Here is a 21,419-nt window from a genome sequence, read left to right on the forward strand (position 1 = left end):
CTAGGAAACTATAGCTGATATAGCCATTACAGTTTTCTGAATCAGCACCTCAAATAACTGCAGGAACCCACCTAAAAACTGAGATTTTTTGTTGTTGGGTGATATAGTCATTATTAAGTGTTACATTGCCTTGAGAGAAACCTAATATTTGATAGTGATTCATTGATAGAGCTCTGCTTATGGTTGCACATTACTAATTACACTATAACATGATTTTTGTTACTGAGTTATAAATGTGTATTTACTAATTGTTTCTATCATAAAAACATGGAAAAAGTTTATTAAACTGAAAACCTTTGTGGTACATCATGCAGCAGATTTTACTGTAGTTTTTCAATTAATATCTGATAGTGTCAACTAATTCAACATGGTTTGTGGCAGCCACAAAAATTGACATTTCTGAAGTATAACAGCTACTTTCAAAGTAAATCCTCACAATTAAACAGGAAATAACACTTTCAAACCAGGAACAGAACATTTTGTTGCCTAGTGTTATTGGACCAGTGATCATACACCATTGGCCTTCAAACTGAAGTTCACCAAATATTTTCTTCCATGATTCCTGACCACAGTCTGTGGTAGCTAGGGCTGATGGGAATTATAATCCAAAATATTTAGAGGACACCATCTTGGATAAGGCTGGAGTCCATCAAATTTTGACAGCTCTCCAGGATCTAAAGATGGCCTTTAATCAAGGCATTTCTTGGAAGATTTGACAGTCTGGTTTGCTGGAATGGTTGTGAAAAGAATACATTTCATTGTTAAATGGGCCATTTCACAGCTGTCTGTGCCAAATAATGAGCCTTTAAGATAGGCTTTTGATCTGGAAGTAATAAAAATATGGAACACTTGCTATCTTTGGAATTGTAAATGGTATAGGCCTAACTTTAGAGTGACTGTTCAAATGGTTTGTCTGCAGAGAAAGAAGCTACAAAGATGGAAGGATTTGAAGTTGAAATTCAAAAGCCAAGTTACTATGTTCGACTAGGATCTTTGTCTTCAAAGGTCCGATCACGTGCCTACCAACAGGCCTTAAGCAAGGTTAGAGATGCTAAAATCAAAAGCCAAGAGACAATTTCTCAACTTAATTCCACGGTTAATCTGGTAAGTATATTTCAGATTTTCAGATTTTTGTATAGTTTGAGTATCCCTTATCCAAAATGCTGGGGACCAGAAATGATTTGAATTATGGACTTGTTCAGATTTTGGAATACAGTAGAGTCTCACTTATCCAAGCTAAACGGGCTGGCAGAAGCTTGGATAAGCGAATATCTTGGATAATAAGGAGGGATTAAGGAAAAGCCTATTAAACATCAAATTAGGTTATGATTTTACAAATTAAGCACCAAAACATCATGTTATACAACAAATTTGACAGAAAAAGTAGTTCAATATGCAGTAATGTTATGATGTAATTACTGTATTTACGAATTTAGCACCAAGATATCACTATATATTGAAAACATTGACTACAAAAATGGCTTGGATTATCCAGAAGCTTGGATAAGCGAGACTCTACTGTATTTCATTTACACCTTATACGTGTCGCCTGAAGATACTATATTTTAAATCTGTGCATGAAATAAAATTTGTGTATATTGAACCTCAGAAAGCAAAGATGTCACTATTTTAACAACCCACGTGGACAATTTTGAATTATTTCAGATTTTGGGAAAGGGATGCTCTACCTGTGAAGGAGTTAAATAAGTGCTGGAGCATCTTGAAGTATACTTAACCCAACTCACAATTTTTAAACTTTTTGTTCTTCCTTAACTAATAGGACAAGATGTGTTGCTAGCCTGCAAACACACCCATGAAAATTTTTAAAAATTAGATTGCTAAACTAAGTAACATTAATTCATTAATGTGAATCAATTAATATCAAATGATTAAAGATAGTGAAATCGCTGTTGTGGAGTAACACAAAAAAGATAACAGGTGATAAAGGGTGTGGCTACACGGTATAATTAAAACAATTTGATACCACTTTAACTGTTATTGCTCAATGCCATGGAATCATGGGAGCTGTAATTTCACAATGTCTTTTGCCTTTGCTGCCAGAGTGCTGGTGCACCACACCAAACCACAAATCCAGTGATTCCACAGTATTGAGCTATGGCCAATAAAGTGGTTTCAAACAGTGTAGCTGCAACCAACTTGTAGTATTTTGTTCAAGGTCAGTCCTATTCTTAGCTTAAAAGAGCAAATGAAGGGGAAAGAACTCTTTGCTCAAAACATACTAGTTTATTATTTTCAGCTGAACGGGAACATTCACACTTCCTCTTGGGTGCAAAACATTATGTATGAATAGGTATACAGATGTTCCTTTTCTCCAAGGGTTAATATTAACAGGCCACATAAATACAGCAACAGCACAACTGGAAATAAATCTCATATGAAAGCAGTTCATTTAACCTGCTTCTCAGAATAGTTACAAGTTTAGCTTCTTCCTCAATGAAGCCACTGACTCCTCCCTAATTTTACTTGTGACTGCTTCTCGGCTTAAACTGTGTGTAGTGCAAATGGCTGATAATGCTAAAGCTGCCTGTGGTAATTAATAATCCACAATTGAGATGCGAGGAGCTATAATAGCATCAGGTGGCTGTTTAGTCAATCAGGCTGCAGGCTTCTAGTGTAATCCAAACCGTGAGACCATGTTACATATATGTAGGATTTATTTAAACCCAATTTATGCCAGAGACTGGATGCAAATGGTAGGCTTTCAGATAGTATTCTGATATAGGCAGGCCCTGTTGACCCTAGGTAAAGAAATAAGTGGTTATTTTCTAGCCTGTGCTATTTGCTATGCAATAGACTCCACCTTTTATCATTACAAGTGCAAGTGGCGTTCTTAAGTGTGCTGAACCACAGGAATGGTATGCACATAGCAAGCTGTCTTTAGTTGCTGAAAACGTACTTTTTCAAGATGCAGTGTTATTGCCATGCTGGATAACATGTGACTTTAGCACATTTTACCAGTGTTTCAGGCAAGGTTTAATAAGTGTGTTTTGCTTCTGCCTGCTGGATTTTTGAAATAAACCTGTTGTGATATAACTATGGAATATGAAACAGGTCTGATCAGAACCTGGATGCTGCTGCATTTAATTTGCTTTAAAGCAGGGAAGGGGAACTCCTTTTGTGATTGCAACCACTCCCAATGAGGATGAGGAAACTGAAACTACTGGGAAAAAAAGAGTTGTTGGGAAAGAAATCCTAGTTTTCTTTTCATTTCTGCCAGCATCCCTTTTCATTTTCTCTTTTTCCTTATAACCATATTCCATGGCCATTGGAATTGAAAAAGATTCACATGGCACCAGCAAAATATTGTTTTCTGAGTCTAACTGCCTGGTGGGGGAGAAATGAGTTTTATTTAGAAAGGAATCAATTTGGGGGAGAGAAAGATTAATCCTCCCCTCCCTATTGTGCCTCCTGACCCTATCTCCCACAACAGGGCACACAAGACAAGCATTCATTGGTACTAATGGAATCTATTTTTCCCTAAGCCAAACTGCTGGGGAGGAGAAAAACCTTGGCTGGATCCAAATGCATCACAGGCTGGCACTTCTCCATCCCTGGTGTAAAGCAATGCAGTAAAGGCATTCGATGGAATAGAGGCTCTCATTTGATCTGGCTTAGGAGAAATGTGATTTGGCTTTCTCTTAGAGGAGTCATTCTCATTTCTTTCTAAAGACTTAACTTGTCTCATGAGCTCCTCTCCTTCTCATGGACTGGCAATTCATCACTTTGCCTAGCTGATCCTTGCCTTTATCTGCATGTTAATGTGTGTTGCCTGCAAATGTGGGAGAAACTTGTTCCGCTTCCATATTAAAGCCAGCTTCTGAGGAAATATGTGACTCAAAAATTAAGTTGTACTGAAATAGTCATTTCCCTGAATTTTGTAGTATGCAGTCAAAAGGGAGTATGAAGCCTAAATGAGATAAAAGCGAGAGTTTAGTAAAATATTAATAACAACAATGAAAATAATAACAGATACATGTTGGTTTTTTTTTTAAAAAAAGAAGTGTCAAAAATTACTTGAACATACTGCAAGTCACTTCTGGTGTGAGAGAATTGGCCATCTACAAAGACGATGCCCAGGGTATGTTTCTGTCTTGCTGAGAGGCTTCTTTCATGTCCCCGCAAGCTAATGCTGACAGACAGGAGCTTACCTTGTGTTACATTAGGGAAAGTGCCTACAGAGAGTAACAAAATCATGAGAATGTTGTTGAAACAAATTTCTAGCCCATGCAGAAATGGGATGAAAGTAATTTAAGATGGGGAAGGGAAATCAGAATTGACAGATATATCTGTCTTTAGTGTTATCCTATTAGTTGCAACAGGATCTACTTATACTCTAGGAATCAAATGCTTCCTACTATCTTACTGGAGTGTTTAGAGCACTTTTTGTTGATTTTTCAATTACTTGCGTTCTATTTTGTATGATGAGCGTTTCCCCTTTCCAGTTTGCCTACCATAGCCCTCTACATGAACCGTTAAAGTCTAGTCCAAGTGAGCCGAGAAATTATCTAATTAGACTGTAGAAGAGGAGAAGGAATTTTATATCCTCCAGATGTTATTAGTGCAATTTCCAGCATTCCTTTCCATTGACTGGGAAGGGTAGAGCTGCAGAGAGTAGTAATCCAACACCATCTGGAAGGGCCACATCCTGTAGCACAGTGGTTCACAACGTGGGATCCCCAGATGTTTTTGGCCTACAGCTCCCAGAAATCCCAGCCAGTTTACCAACTGTTAGGATTTCTGGGAGTTGAAAGAAAACATCTGGGGTCCCACAGGTTGAGAACCACTGCGTAACAAAAGAGAATATTAGGGAAAATGGGAGGTCCTTTCTTGTACTGTATAAGTATAAGGTAAAGGTTTCCCCTGACGTTAAGTCCAGTCATGTCTGATTCTGGGGGTTGGTGCTCATCTCCATTTCTAAGCCGAAGAGCCGGCATTGGCCGTAGACACCTCCAAGGTTATGTGGCTGGCATGACTGCATGGAGCGCCATTACCTTCCCGCCGGAGTGGTACCTATTGATCTACTCACAGTGACATGTTTTCGAACTGCTAGGTTGGCAGAAGCTGGAGCTAACAGCGGCTGCTCAAGCCGCTCCTGTGGTTTGAACCTGGGAACTTTCAGTCTGCAAGTTCAGCAGCTCAGTGCTTTAACACACTTTGCCACCGTGGCTCTGTATAAGTATAGATGCCTCCTATTTGTTCAATGTCAGTACTGAATCCAGGTAGGAGGTATGCAGCTCTTAAATCAAAATAATATTGCTGTTCCCTTATTTTGTTCTGTGGACTAGTAATGGATAACATTCATAACATCAGCCTTACTTCTTAATTTAAGATTGAGAAGCCTAAACTGGAGTTTGGAAAGTGCTGTAGATCAGCTCTTCTTAAGCTGTTTCATTTGGGGGGTTGGTTTCTTTTCTCAGTGTGCCAAGGGCAAGTCCCATTGTGCTTATTGATAGAGTTGTTTCTTTCCTGAAAATTCTCCAAGGCCCAGCAGGTGATGACTTCTGCACTGGCACTTGTCCATGGACCATCACTTTTTAGTAGCATTATTGTAGTGATGGGCTTTTCATTGTATAAAATACACAAAGGTTTTGGAAGCTTATATTATAATGCAAACATATAGGGGTTTTCTTTTGTATTCTAGATCGAATATGCCAGAAAGAATATGAATAGTGCCAACCAGAAACTCCAAGATGCCCATCAAAAGCTGTACAATTCCTGGGTAGAATGGAGAAAAAACACAAGCCAAAATGATGAGGATGACTTCAAAAGTGCTGAGGTAGGTGCCTGAATGTGCATGCCAATAGATATAGAAACATACAAACAAGGATTAACACCATATATGCATTGTGGGTTGACTTGTGTTCCCTTTCTGTTTTGTGTAACTGAAGCAAGAGCAGTTAAGTAACACGGACCATTTCCACCTGACTGATAAGTTGACTTCAAATGTGTACATTAAATCTACAGGTCCATGTTCACATTCATATTTGGTCTTTAGATGCTTTCATGACACATATTGGTAAAACTGATATGCCTTGTTGTAGGTAGGCCAAACGATGGAGAGAAGAAAACCCAGCATCTGGCCTAGCAGCAGCAGCAATTTCCTCCTTGCAGGAATTTGATTTAGAATATTTTAATCGTTTGATTTGGTCTTGAGGTCTCCAAACTGTTAAAAAGTAACACCAAAAACACTTTTCTTGCCAGTCTTCAGCACTTTACAGCTGAGTATCCTGAAAGTTCTCTATCAAGGTTAAGAGTATTAACCTCTTGACCCATATAATTACCGCAACGATAAGAACCTCTGTCCAAGATTGAACCATCGGCTTAAATTTAGCTCTTGCTACTACTGGGCATTATCTGCTAGCCTTCTTCAGTCTCTGAAAGTACATCAAGCTTGTACAAAGCCAAAACACGTGAACTAAAAAGGCAGCCCATTCCTACCAAATTTGTATAGGAATGCGCACAAATATAGGATAAAATTTGTTGGCAACTGGGAGAAAGCTGAAGAAACATTTGGCAGAACTACATAGAATGAAGAAAAGGGAAGATTTCAGGCTTGATTCAGCTGGTAGTTCCACCCAAAAGTGGAATCCCTTGGGATGGACCTTCTGATATCCAGAGAAATTGCAGTTAATAGATTAGATCCAGGCTTGTGCTCAGCAGTCTCATTCTGGCATTGAAGAAAGCAAACAGGGCGTAACTCCCTCAGACTCTCCCTCTAAAGATTAGTTTTTGCCTGCTGTGAAATAAACATGGCAGAGGATTGGACAGGATGTCCCTTGTGGTCTCTTCCAAATCTGTGATTCTGGCAAACCTATATATGAGAGACCTTCAAGTCACACAGTCATCAAGCACCCTGTAGACTCAGGGTTGTAGCTTCAGAGCCCACTTATTTGTCTTTTTAGCATGTTGTTGTGGGGCGGTGTGTGTGTGTGTGTGTGTGTGTGTGTGTGTGTGTGTGTGTGCGCGCGCAAATTGCATGGATGACCATTCAAGATAAGAAAGGGCACAAGGTATCGATGAAAATAGCTATTCTTGTTTTCTTGACAAGCAGGCGACCAGCAATATTATTAAATATTGGCTAATCTGGATCCAACTGATAATGTTGAAAAAGTCATGAAATGCTGAAAATATAACCACAGTGTATAGAAGATTCCATACTCTAGATATTTTCAGTTAGAAGTTATGCCATATTTCCTTGAGTATAACACTTAAGTAACACGATTTTTGTTCCTGGGTTATAAAAGTCAATTTCTAATTGGTTCTATCATAAAAACATGAAAAAGTTTATTAAACTGCAAAACCTTGCAGCAGTTTTTGCTGTAGTTTTTCAATGAATATTTGATATAGTCAACTAATTCAACATAGTTTATGGCAGCCACAAAAACTGACGTTGAAGATAGTTGTTATACTCCAGAAACATAAGTACCACACAGTGAAACAGGAAATAAAGCTTTCAAACCAGGAACAGATTTTTAAAAATGTTACATAGTGTAATGTGTCATTAAATGTAATGTGCAACTTAGTTTTGAAGGTGCATATTACAAAAAAATAGATTTGCCATCAAAGGGAATGTGTCCAATGGTGCAGACATTGCATGTCAGGGAGGCAGGCAACACGAACAAGGCAATTTGGGAATACCATCAGGCCAAGATCGGCAAACTTGCTGGTCTCAAGGGGTTCTCAACTGGCCTCATTCACCAGGTCTTCAAAACCACCCCCTTGTGAATGAGGCCAATTGGGAACAGCCTTTTTTTGGGGGGGGCGGGGGGACACCTAGAAGACAGAATGCATGGTCGAGCCCTGACCGAGAGGAAGGCGGTGAGAAAGATCCTCCCTGTTGCTTTGGCCAGAAAGATCTGAAGGCCCGACAGTCCCTTCGTGGCTAAGCATCAGGAATGACTGGTTCACCAGCGCCATAGAATCTAATGTGCACCTCAATATTAGCCCTCTAATTTAGCCAAAAAAGGGTAAATATGGTAATTAATATAATGTGGGATTGGTAGCCCTGGCAAATCAAATAGAAGTATGCATTACCAAGATCATCTCACTAGTCCTCCATTGCATTTGTTTGTGAAAGCTCAGAAACTATTATTAGCACAATGATAAACATATTCCCAAGGTCTGTTCTTTCTTTCCAGCACATTGAATCACGCACGCTGACGATTGCACGGAATCTGACTCAGCAGCTTCAAACCACCTGCCTCACATTGGTGTCAAGTATACAGGGTTTGCCACAGAATATCCAGGACCAGGTTCATCACGTTGGGGAAATGGCAGGCGAAGTCTACCGAAGCTTCCGGTCAGCATCTTCCTTCCGTGAAGTGTCTGACAATCTCATTACCACCAGTAAAGGGCAACTGAAGAAAATGAAGGAATCACTGGATGATGTGATGGATTACCTTGTAAACAACACGCCCCTCAACTGGCTGGTAGGTCCCTTTTACCCACAATTGGCTGGCTCTCAAAATGCTGAGCACAAAGGTGAAGGGAAGAAAAAGACCAGCCTGAAGAACAAACAGCCTGAACACAACTCAGAATAAATTTCATGCATGGCAAATGTAAACGGTGTAGCCTAAATGACAAGGTGGCTTTGTTGCTGGAGCTGCAATGTAACCTGTTGGAGGAATGTATATGGCAGCAGAAATTTACTTTCTGTGCTACGTCTACTGGGCCTTTTTCTAACAACACGAACTGTCCAATGAGAAAAGCAATGGATATCTGTGAGTTTAGCTTTTAGTGCTTTGGCTAAAAGCAGCAAAAGAAGTGAAGTGCATGTGCCTTAAGAATTCTAAACCTCAGCAGATTACATTGTTGAAGTCGCCTTGTTGTTACAAAGCCCCATCTTACCTTTGAAGTGGCTCTTAAAAAATGTTTACTGCTATTGTGATGTATGATCAAAAATACTTGGCAGAAAATTTCAACTTTCCAGCAGTATAATTGGAATTTTATTTTAAACTTGCTTTGAAAATTGCATAGTGTGTCCTCGCATCTATACTATACTAGTATTGTGTGCCTTTACCGAATTTGTTACAGTTCCAAAAAAAAAAAAAAAAGCTTGATGAATATTGCCACTCCTTGAATTGGGGCTTATGGTTGATATTTGCCAGAGTTATTCATATGCTGTGACAGTTTACATTATTTCCCCATTTTTTAAGATTTTGTTCAACTCAGTAACTCCATTTAAACTGTTGTGCACTGAACACAAGATTCATGCTGTTTGTACATGGGTGTTTAGCCTGTCTTTCTGTAGTGCCTTGCCTTGTAATTTCATATGTATGCATTAGTAATAAATGCTTCAGCAGCCAAAGTCTGTCTCTTGAATTATGTAAAACAAATATGGTGGATTCTAAATGAGTGCTGTGACTCAATTACTATTGTGGAGGGTTTAAAAAAATGGGTGAACACAAACTGCTGGTCCATTAATCAGCCCCAAACATGAGATGAAAAAGAATGGGCTAGATGTTGCTGCTGCATTTGTTTCCTCCCTGTGGCTCCTCATCCAAATACTTACTGCTTCTTTAACTTTGTTGTACCAGCATCATATTCTAGCTTTTGCTTATAGTCTGTGTTTTTGGGTCGTGGTTTCCTAACTGGTTGGGTTATGGTTTGGCTGTAATAATAATTTCCTATCTTCTACAGTAAACATATGCAGAAGTTCTCATGGTACATCAGATTTTATAATAGATCCTGAGACTTAATAGTTGGAGACTCAATACTTCAGTGGTTGAAAATGCTAATGACTTATCTGGGATATCTATGGTTGTTGCTCTGCTGTTATGCTTGCTCTTCTTGCTTACCCTATATACTCATATATACATCTAGAAATTATAGTAAAAAATCAGTTCAAAAAAAAAAACCAGGCCAACTCTTCCATAGGTCAATGTAAGTACTATACCTTAGCTCTTATTTTTTAAAAAGGGAATTATTCCCTTCTGTAAGCAGAGTGGCAGAAAGAACAAGCATACTCCATATGTGTCAAACACAAGGCCCATGGGCCAAGTCCATAGCATTTTATGTGACCCTTCAGATGCTGGACTACAACTGCTATATTCCTCATCATTAGACATGAGTAGAACTGATGGGAGTTGTGATATAGTAACATCTGGAAGACTGCAGTTTGTTCTCTTTTGCCAGGATCTTGGAGTTCGAATTTAGATACAAAGCTCGTGGATATGAGGTCTGACTTTAAAATGTCCTTTAAACTTTCCACAACCTCTGAGCCACAAGTGCTGTTGGGTTGCAATTTCCATTATCCCCAGTCTGCATGGTGGATAATCAAAAGTGAGAGGAGTTGTCATTCAGTAAGTAACACCTGGGGACCCAAATTTGGTAAGAACTAAAGAGCACTGATCACTAGGTAAACAATATATAGTTGGCCCTCTGTTTCCATGTATTCTCCATCTATGGATTCCACGCCCCTATGAAAAAACCATAAGACTGATGTGGCCCTCGATGAAAATGAGTTTGACATCCTTATCCTGGGAGAACAAAAGCACTAACCCATTCTACTCTCTGCCATGGCCCAGCTTCTGGCCTTTTTTGAATGTCTGGATTTGCAAATGGCAACGGTGAGCAGGGAAAGCAGTATTGATGCTTTCCCCTCTCTGCAGAATGACTGTCAATATATCCATAGGTCATATCAAAATCCATAATTCTGGCTTCCAAACCTGCCCTTAACTTACACATGAGTATATATGGTAATGTAAAATGAAAAAAATTGTTTTTGACCCTGGTAATCAATGGTCTTTTGTCCTTTTCCTTGCTTTTGCCCACATGGATGACTAAGCGTTACTGTTCATGGATGAGTCATGCTTACTAGGAAAGTAGACTTTCCATTGAATAGTCATGATGACAATGGCCTCAAACAAATGAAATGATAACAAATAGTATTTCATTGTATATGCCCTGCTAGTTAGAGGTCTAAATAACCTGGCTGGCCTTGAGTACTTTACAGTTTGACTGGCGAGTTGGTTGCCATTTCTGTTTCACTTCAAGCAGCAAAATATGTTTGTCCAGCCCTACCAGTTACCTATTTCCCTGATCTATGCATCGTGGCTTTCTGTACATGGTCTTAGTTTTAGCTGTATAAGGATCATAAGTAGACTGTGGATCTTGTGTGGACACTCCATCTGTTTATTCCTTCCAAACTTACGTAGTCCTTGAGTTAATTACAGGACCTCATGTTCTCCTTGGCTCATATTTTTAAGCTAGGTTTTGGACAATATCTTGTTATCCAGTGTACTCATTGAATGAAGATGGACTAAGCAAAGACATGCAGTGGATACGTTCAACATCATTATTGCTTACAAATCCCCATTTGTCCAGCAGTATTTAATTTGTATGTCCAAATAAGCATTTACAGACATTCCTGAAAACACAGCAGTTGTCAAAACAGTTACTTTCAATGTCTTCCTAAAGCAGTGGTTCCCAACCTTTTTTTGACCAGGGACCACTCGCCAACATTAATACCAAAAGGGTTATGAATCAGTTTTTGGGCAACTTTAATTTTGGTTTTGTTATTTGGGGTGCTGATTCAGAAAATTGCATTGGATACAGCACATCAGCTCTAGTTTCTGATACTGAACATATGCCATCCAGTAGTCGCCATCTGCTCGACCACATAAAACCATATTCAATAATCTAGAGCTGATGTGGTCTATCCAATGTAATTTTCTGAATTAGCACCCCAAATAACAGGAACAGGCCTAAAAACGAAGACACCAAGGCACCCCCGCTTCCAGTGCCACATGGAATGGCTCTCCGCTCAGGGAGAGGGAGGAGGAGGAGAAGCTGTAGTCAGGAGGCTTGTTGTGCCTTTCGTGGGTAGTCAGCCTCTCCTCTCCCAACATCCCCATTATTTTGGCACTATAAGAGAATTTCGCGAGACCAATCACTCTCGTTGCAACGGTGTAGTAACGGTGAGGCCGTGGACCATATTTTAGTTCTTGGGGACCACTGGTGGTCCACAGACCACAGGTTGGGAACCACTCTCCTAAAGCCTTTGATGTAATGGTAGAAAGAATCCCTGCGATTATGGTTTAGGAAATCTAAAAATGTTTTGTAGTTCAGTGTCTTCACAAAGTTGACTTTATAACAAGTTGACTTTATAACAAACATCTGCTCCTCAAGCTTTACTTGCATAGTAGATACTTAAGTATAGGAATTTAATAGCCCTCTTTGGCTCAAGGTTCTTTAGAGTGGTAATCTTGAACTTTCAAATGCCAATAAAATGGGTAATTCTTAAAACAGGCAGAACTGTTTATTAGAATAAAAGCAGCATGTGCCCTCATATTTAAATGCCATAGCAAATGAAAAGATTTCACTTGATCGAATGAAGAACACCAGTTGTTTGGGAAAATGCCACCAGTTGAAAAGACCCATTACTAGTAACTGCCCGATTCACTTCACAGGATGTGAAGAAAACAACGGTAATGATATTTAGGCAGGTTCAAGTAGGATAATAGCAGACTTAAGACAGCATAGCATAACATAACACAGTATACTTGTCTTTAAAAATATGTTAGCCTTTAAGCAATGTTTTAATTTAATAGAAATTAAGAAGAATATCAGATTTGATTAAGATCTTACCCTTTATTTCTCTATTTTTCATAAATCCACAAAAGCTTTTGGTAGAGGAATTGTGAAGTAGAACCAATTGACACACTAGCTTAGTATTGTTTGCAGATCTGAGACTTGCCTTATATTGGCAATCTTCATAGGATATCTCCCCAAATTCTTTTTTAACACAAATGCACAAACACATAGAATATGTCCTTGTTCTCTGCCCAAAAGAGCGTAGTTCCTGACCTGAACTTATCAGGGAGGAAACTAACTGCCATAACACTGACTTATCAAGACGTGACATATTTGCCGTGGTGTGTGTCAAAACCTTGCCTTGAATATGCACACCATTCAAGAGCATTGAATAGATTCTTGGAAAGAAAAATCCATCAATACTTTTAAAGAGAAAACTTTAATGCACGTATGTCAGGCTCAAGGCTTGTAGGCTGAATCCTGTATTCCTCATCATTAGACATCATGACTAGAACTGATGGGAGTTGGGATACACTAACATCTGGAATGCTATAGATTGTTCTATTAATCAGGATTGTGAGGTTTGGATTTCGGTACTTTAAAATGTCTTTTAACCTTTCCCCAACTTTAGAGCCATAAGTGCTTTTGGGTTGCAATTCCCTTTATCCCATCTATAACATGGAGATGTGATAGGAGATGTTGTTTAGTAACATCTCGGGGCCCAATTTGGGTAAGAAAATGAGTTTGTTACCCCTTATATAGATGTTATATGTATCCAGTCCTAGAGAATATGGTCCTAGTCTGGATGCTAGGTCTATATTCTTTGGAAAGGTAAAGTCCATGCAGTAACCCACACAAAATATCCTTGGTTTAAATTTTCAGCACATGTTCCGGTGTTCCATTAACAAAAACAGCGCTGGATGATTTATGGGTCAAAGATGAATTATGAGATAGTAATCACTTTTCATTTTTCTCCTGATGGTTTGAACCATATTTCAAGGCAGGCGAAAATGCTTTTTCTGGCAAGCATCCAACCTACACAGCAGAATTATAGCAGTTGACAGACATTTAATTGCCATAGCTCCATCTCCATCCTGGGATTTGTTATGGCACCAGAGCACTCTGACAGAGAAGGGTAAATATCTCACAAACCTACAAATCCCAGAATTCCATAGTATTGAGCCATGGGAGCTATTGTGGTGTCAAGCTGCTATAAATCTGCAGTATAAATTAGAGATGTATGCAAAACATTTTCGTTCATTTCCTTCGTACTGTTTTGTTTTGACTGTTGGTCTATACAAAACGAATGAAGACATTTTCATATGAAACGAGAGGCGACATGAAAATGAAAGCTTCACAGTCATCGTGCTTGCTTTTGTTTTCCTTTCGTTTTGGCCCCTTAACAATAAGCAGGTACTGACAGAGGGCTGCAGTGCTTTCCCATTACAGCTGTGTGCCAATGGGTGTTAATAATAATATTAATATAAATAACGATGGCTATCCTGGGACCCTATGGTGAGTCTGAGAGGGGAGTGTCTCCCCATGACATCTGATGTGTGCCAATGGGTGTTAATAGTAATATGAATATGAATATAAATAATGATAGCTATCTTGGAACCCTAAGCTGAGTCTGAGGTGAGTGCCTCCCATTGCATCCGATGTGTGCTAATGGGTCTTGATAATAATATTAATAACAATAGCTATCCTGGGACCCTAAGCTGAGTCTGATAGGGGAGTGCTTCCCTGTTACATCCAATGTGTGCCAATGGGTGTTAATATTATTATTATTAATAATAATAATAACAATAGTACTCTGGGGAAGACCCAAACCTTTTAAAAGTTGGTGGGCTAAAAGGGGTCGAAATGCCCTCTGTGTGTGTGGTGATTTTCACACCTTTAGCCCAAAAAACAAATTGGGGGGGGGGGGGGGGCTCTGAACCCCTCCCATTGCACCCAATGGTCTGAAAATATTCATTTTTTTCATAAGCCAGACAAAAATTCTGGTCGTATAGGCGCCCCATTTTCGTTAGCGGGGGAAAAATATGAAAATGAGACCAAACGAATGAAACTACACAAAACGAACAGCAATTCCATACAAAAGCACAACATTAGTATAGGTATTGCTGAAGTCTCATTCCAAACTTCATTTTGAACATTTGGATGAAATTGAGATGCATCCATTTTCTTTCTTATCTGTTTTCAATTTTACTGTGAAGATCAAGGATGTCTAACTTCCCAATGTTGATGGCAGAAGAGAAATTCATTTTACTATAAGTAACCTGACATGTAGTGCCCAATCTCAAATTAGTGTTTTGCTGAAGACTTGAGCAGGCGAAACTCTGACCCCACACACGTTATAGCTAGTTATGTTAGTTGCTAGGGATCAAAAGCATTTCAGAGGTACAGTAGAGTCTCACTTATCCAACATTAACTTATCCAACATTCTAGATTATCCAACGCAGTCTGCCTTTTAGTAGTCAATGTATTTGTAGTCAATCTTTTCAATATATTGTGATGTTTTGGTGCTAAATTCGTAAATACAGTAATTACTACATAACGTTGCTGTGTATTGAACTGCTTTTTCTGTTAAATTTGTTGTATAACATGTTTTGATGCTTAATTTGTAAAATCATAATGTAATTTGATCTTTAATAGGCATTTCCTTAATCCCTCCTCATTATCCAACATATTCGCTTATACAACGTTCTGCTGGCCCGTTAATGTTGGATAAGTGAGACTCTACTGTAGTTAAAAGGGCCTGAATGCCAAACAATCAAAGCCTTGCAAAACTGGTTCACTATAAGCTTGAATCAGTAAAATACAGAATGCCTCCAAGGTCTGTCACCCTGCTATTCCATAAACCTCAAACATAGTCATAACTCTTAGTGAATCAGAAATACATTTACATTGTGCATGTCAGTTCATGTAGCTAGGTAGTCCTTTGATGTTCACACTTACAAAAAAATACAGAGCCTACCCATTTTAATCTGGTGTCTTACTAATGCACTCCTGAGTGAAAATAATATTGCAGTTACTTTTCATCCAAATTAATATTTGACAAATTTATTGGTAGCTGTCAGTAGAAATGATGTATGTACAATCAAGTCAGTGATTGGCAGAGGAATTCTCTTTGTTGATGTGTGCCTTCAAGTCATTTCCAGCTTATGGCAACCGTACGATGAACTTATCACAGGATTTTCTGGGGCTGAGAATGTGTGACTTGCCCAGTGGGTTTCTATGACTAAGCAGGCAATCAAACCCTGGTCTTCAGAGTCATAGTCCAATGCTCAAGCATGTCACCTCAACCATTGCACTATTCTTGCTCTTGCCTCTTTACCCAGGACAGAAAACTATGAGGCTACCAGAGAAGGAAAGTACTCTTCCTGGTGCCTAACACAAAAATGAGTGCCTGCATGAAAAATAGTTCTTGGTCCCTCCTCTATTAGCCCCTAGGTTTGTTTACGAAACCACTCTTGGCATCATTTTAGCCAAGTTTGCATGATTCAGCCTTGACTTGTAATATTGCAGTAGATCTGACCTGCAAATAATAAAATAAATCACATAGCTAAGATAGTGTATGAGACATTTTATCTACTACAGCTTGCACAGCTCACCCTCATAATTGGCCTTCACAGCAAACGAGATTATGAAGGCATTACATTTTTTTAAAAAAACCACCCAAAAGATCTGTTTATGTAGCTGGTAAGCATTGTGTCTGCACAAAAGAACAAATCTTCCTTCATTTGTCTATAATCCCTTACCTATTGCTGTTTGTCTGCAATTCGGCAGTTGCAGATAATTTCTGCCTTTGATCATCCCAGTTCCACAGGACTGCATTTTTTTTCTAACCGGCTTTTCACTGTACTTTTGAATACTTTCCTCCGCAGCGGATTGGACTAGATGGCTCTTTGGGTCCCTACAATTGTCCTGTTGTATGGTTCTGCTCTTCTTAAGGAAGGGCCCATAGTCCAATGGTACAGTAAATGCTTTGTATACAACAGGCTCAGTTCAAGCAGGGCTTGGAAAGGGCAACTCATTACAGAGACAGGGGTCTTCTCATGCTTTAATTCTTGATGAGTATTCTAAACCCTTTCTGAATATGCACTTTTCCCCATCTTTTTTGGAAATTGCACCAGTAATTATTAAAATGGCAGGGATGAGGTGGATTTTGACTCATCCTGGTTATCTTTAGTGTATTAGGTGCTTAAAACTTTGGAAAATGTCTTTATTTTTATCTTCAAATTGACGTCACGCTCTTTCTCTGCAGGTTCCAGACTTCACCATCACAGACTTGTCTTCTGAATCTGACGAGATACCAGACATCTTGGCTTTGGATGAGGAAGGACAGCCTGACTATTCACGCACAAATGGCCCAGTCATCACAGGACAAAGGGCGGAATAGACTCCAAGCACAAAACAGACTATTCTTTCAGTTTATACTATGTTCATGCACACTTTCTAACTTACCTGCCTGCTTTTTGGAATGAAATTGTTTAGTTCTTGTTGTTTGTATCATTTAGATAATCTTTTTTTTTTTGACTTTTCATTATGATGAAAGACACACTGATTTAACATTTTAGCAGGGATAAAATACCATTTTGTCCTCTGGAAAACTTGTTCATAGTTGAAACCAAAGCAGCTTTTGGTCTCAAATATCCATTTTAGCCTATTTCACAATTTGTCCTAGAACAACACCAGCAATGGCAAACTGTCGCTCGAAGATGAAAGCCTGTCTAAATGAATGACTATCCCATTTTTTTCTCTTACCACTTCCTTGCTCCTTAGTTGACAGATAGGAGCCCCCAGATGGCGTAGTGGACTAAGTGACTTGAAGGTTGGGTTGCTGACCTGAAAGCTGCCAGGTTCGAATCCCACCTGGGGAGAGTGTGGATGAGCTCCCTCTATCAGCTCCAGCTCCATGCGGGGACATGAGAGAAGCCTCCCACAAGGATGGTAAAAACATCAAAACATCCGGGCGTCCCCTGGGCAACGTCCTTGCAGACGGCCAATTCTCTCACTCCAGAAGCAACTCCGGTTGCTCCTGACACGAAAAAAAAAAAAAGTTGACCGATTGATCTATTTCAATTTCCATTGTCATACCTGATTGTGTACAATATACTTTTAAAAGAAGTCTACTTTGGGTTCCAAAGATATGGCACTATTTTATTTTCTGACTTTGGCCCCATCTACATTGCCCAGTTAATGCAGCCCTAAGCTAACTTGAAACTGTGGTGGCTATAAAATGCACACCACCAATGCATACTGCAACATTTTTATTTTTATTTCCAACATTTATATCCCGCCCTTCTCACCCGAAAGGACATGGATATACTACGCATTAAAGAAAGTTACAGGAAAGTGCAAGTTAAACTTTTTAATGTGTTATAGGAGATGCCACATATTTCAATGTGGAGCACATTGTAAACAGCAGTCCTTGCTGAAGTGTTTTGTAGAATTTGCAATGAGGGAATTGCCAAAAATGCCCCAAGGATATAGTTGGCTAGCAAGGGGAAAATTGACCCCCTGGAAGAGGTAATTGATTATCTCAATTCTTGTTATTTTCACCCTTCTTTCCACCTCCTATGCTTCCTTAGCATCTCTCTTGGAAATGGGGGAAATAAACCTTCCAAACTGGTTTCAAGCTGCAGTAAATGGTCAGTGTAGAAAGGCCCAAATCTTCCAATATTGCAGCAAAGCACAAGCTAGGTCTGTTAGTAAAGTAATAAACTTCAATGGAGACTTCAAACTATAGGTTACTATCATTCAGGGGTGCACAACCAATTGCCATTGGCCTTTTCCTGGACAATCCTGAAAGCCAAGAGGTTCCCACCACAGTTTTTCCACATGGGCTACATGGAAGAAAATGAAAATGTTACTCATTGACTTTCAGAATTGCTCTTTTTTGCCACAAATAGGGACAGAGAACTCATAAGTGGATCATCTTGCTGGACAGAAGAGACTTTCATGTCCTCACATACAACCCTAGGTCTCTGCAAGCAGGCAAGGAGTGTTTAAACCTCACCATCACTTCATGCTGGAATTAGTACGTGCTAGACTTCCAAATCCAGCCGACACTCCTCTTGTAGTCTAGAAGAGTCGGCCATAATTCATCATTCAGTCTTAAAAGGGAAGTTCTTCTATATGTAACAATTCCCTGTGATAGAAATAAGTATGCTAAGGAGGCTAGATCAGAATTGTTCTTTCTTTACCTGTTAATCAGGAAGGAAGAGCATGAAATCATGGGAAACCCTACCAGAGGTAAAATAGTCCAGTCCAGTAACAGCTTTGTGATCTCATTAAGAATTACTGTATATAGGTAAAGGTAACGGTTTTCCCCTGACATGAAATCTAGTCGTGTCCGACTCTGGGGGTTGGTGCTCATCTCCATTTCTAAGCCGAAGAGCCGGTGTTGTCTGTAGATGCCTCCAAGGTCATGTGGCCGGCATGACTGCATGGAGTGCCATTACCTTCCAGCCGGAGCAGTACCTCACATTGGTATGTTTTCAAACTGCTTGGTTGGCAGAAGCTGGGGCTAACAGCAGGAACTCACCCCACTCCCCACCGACCTTTTGATCGGCAAGATCAGCAGCTCAGCGGTTTAATCCGCTGCGCCATTGAGGGCTCCCACTGTATATATTCACATGTAAATCTAGAAATTTTGTCAAAAAATCATTCCCCCCCCCCAAATGAATCTACTTATCTACAGGTCAGTGTAAGTATTGTACCTTTACTCTTATCAAAGAGGGAACTACCCACTTCTTGGAGTAGAGGGGTGAAAGGCAAGAGCTTTGTTTAGTGAGAACCTTTAAAAAGTACAGACTCCCTTTAATTTCACCACTATGGGGCCATTTTTGGCCTTTTTGAATGCCTGGACAGGGAAATGGTGGTGGTAGTCAGGGGCAGCTGGTCCCCTTTCACACAAATAACAAATGTAATAACATGCAAGAGAAGATAGGAAAGGAATATGGATGTGAATGAGAAAGCTTCTCTGGATGCTATATATATCTACTTAGCCCACATTTGTTTCAAGAGGTATGTATCATTGGTCTAATTTGCCAACTAATCCCTAATTTCTTTGTACAAATATAAAGAAAAATAATAATCAGACTTACCTAGCTGAATACTAACATCAAATGTTGCATCCTGTTGAAGATGTCACTTCAAAGTTATTAACAGTTTTATTATTATGAGGACGTGGGGATATTCTCTGGTGCTAATTTAGTAGAGTAGGTTCACAAATCTGGAATCAAGATACTTTCTAGCATGAACTGGACAACTCTACTCTAAAATAATGTCAGATGTAATCTTGCTATTTCTAAGGACTAGTCACTGAAATGCCTTGCAAATAAAGTTTGAGCTATATAATTTGATGGCTGAAGTGTTCCTACTCCTTGTTATTGCTGATTGTAATCCTAAAAGCAAGAATACCAAGATTATGGCAACCAGACTGATTGATAACTGGCAAATAGAGGGAGAAAACGTGGAGGCAGTGAAAAACTTTGTATTTCTAGGCGCAAAGATTACTGCAGACACAGACTGCAACCAGGAAATCTGAAGACATTTACTTCTTGGGAGGAGAAAAATGACCAACCTTGATAAAATAGTGAAGAGTAGAGACATCACACTGGCAACAAAGGTCCGCATAGTTAAAGCAATGGTATTCCCCGTAGTAACCTATGGATGTGAGAGCTGTACCATAAGGAAGGCTGAGCGAAGGAAGAGAGACCATTTTGAACAGTGGTGTTGGAGGAAAATTCTGAAAGTGCCTTGGACCGCAAGAAGATACAACCAGTCCATACTTCAGGAAATAATGCCCGGCTGCTCACTGGAGGGAAAGATATTAGAGACATAGATGAAGTACTTTGGCCACATCATGAGAAGACAATGATGCTGGAGAAAAAGGAAGGAAAAAGGAAGAGGGGCCGACCAAGGGCAAGATGGATGGATGGTATCCTTGAAGTGACTGGCTTGACCTTGAAGGAGCTGGGGTGGCGACGACTGACAGGGAGCTCTAGCTTGGCCTGGTCCATGAGGTCACAAAGAGTCGGAAGCGACTGAACGAATCAACAACAACAACCACCCTGAAATTTCTATAAATTAGAAACAGTAGAGGCTGAAAGGAGGAAGTGGTCTTTCTAAGAATCTCACATGTTAAATTGTACTGGGAATATGATCTTCTATGGTTTTGGAGTTGGGAGTAAATGTTATGCAGAACGTTCTTACATTCATTGTGATTTCAAAATCAAAGGGTTTGCTGGAAAAAATAATATGATATGTCTTCTTCTGCATTGAGTTGTCCTAATAGAACAGTACAATCGTTGTTGCTAATTTAAGGATGTGTCTGAATTGACAACAAGCATGCAAATTCTCAGAAATTAAACAGATTTGGAATCAGAAAGTAAGGGTGTGGTGTGAGATCCGTTTGAAGACCAAATCAACCTTACTGTTGAAACTTTTGACAAATAAATATTTTAGAACAATTATCCAGCTACATAAGCTAGCATATCCAACATGCCACATTATAAAAATAATGCATGCTTTGTTCCTGTTTGCACTCTGTATCAGTAATGATTTCTCCCTGTAGCCCTTAAAGCATCGGCTGTACTTACAAAGACAGATAGTGTTTGAAGGAAAACTACATGGGTTTCACCCTGGCAGACGAGTTGCTATTAATTTGTCTTTTTTTGCATGTGCTTTTTTATAAAACAATACACACATAGAGTAGATTGCATTAAAAGAACAACCACTGCTATCAGCTGAAGCAAGCAATTATTTGACCGCCAGAAAAGCAATGGAAAAATATAAAATTAAATATTACAAAAGTATGAGAAGTAACATGAATACAATTAAACACAAAGGAGGAA

The 21,419-nt window shown here is 39.4% G+C and overlaps 1 protein-coding gene across 2 annotated transcripts in view; it reads left to right on the forward strand.

Annotated features, from left to right (window-relative positions):
- plin2 (perilipin 2) overlaps positions 1–19,925 on the forward strand; it is a 30,565-nt gene extending 10,640 nt beyond the window's left edge. For both annotated transcript variants that reach the window (XM_062971883.1, XM_003216608.4), the window contains exons 6-9: positions 920–1,104; positions 5,663–5,797; positions 8,160–8,450; positions 16,823–19,925. In XM_062971883.1, the coding sequence (XP_062827953.1) occupies positions 920–1,104; positions 5,663–5,797; positions 8,160–8,450; positions 16,823–16,957 (746 nt within the window). In that variant the 3' untranslated portion in view covers positions 16,958–19,925. The remainder of the gene's footprint in view (positions 1–919; positions 1,105–5,662; positions 5,798–8,159; positions 8,451–16,822) is intronic.
- The last annotated feature ends 1,494 nt before the right edge of the window (positions 19,926–21,419 follow it).

The sequence above is a fragment of the Anolis carolinensis genome, chromosome 2, assembly GCF_035594765.1.
Source record: "Anolis carolinensis isolate JA03-04 chromosome 2, rAnoCar3.1.pri, whole genome shotgun sequence".
NCBI lineage: Eukaryota > Metazoa > Chordata > Lepidosauria > Squamata > Dactyloidae > Anolis > Anolis carolinensis.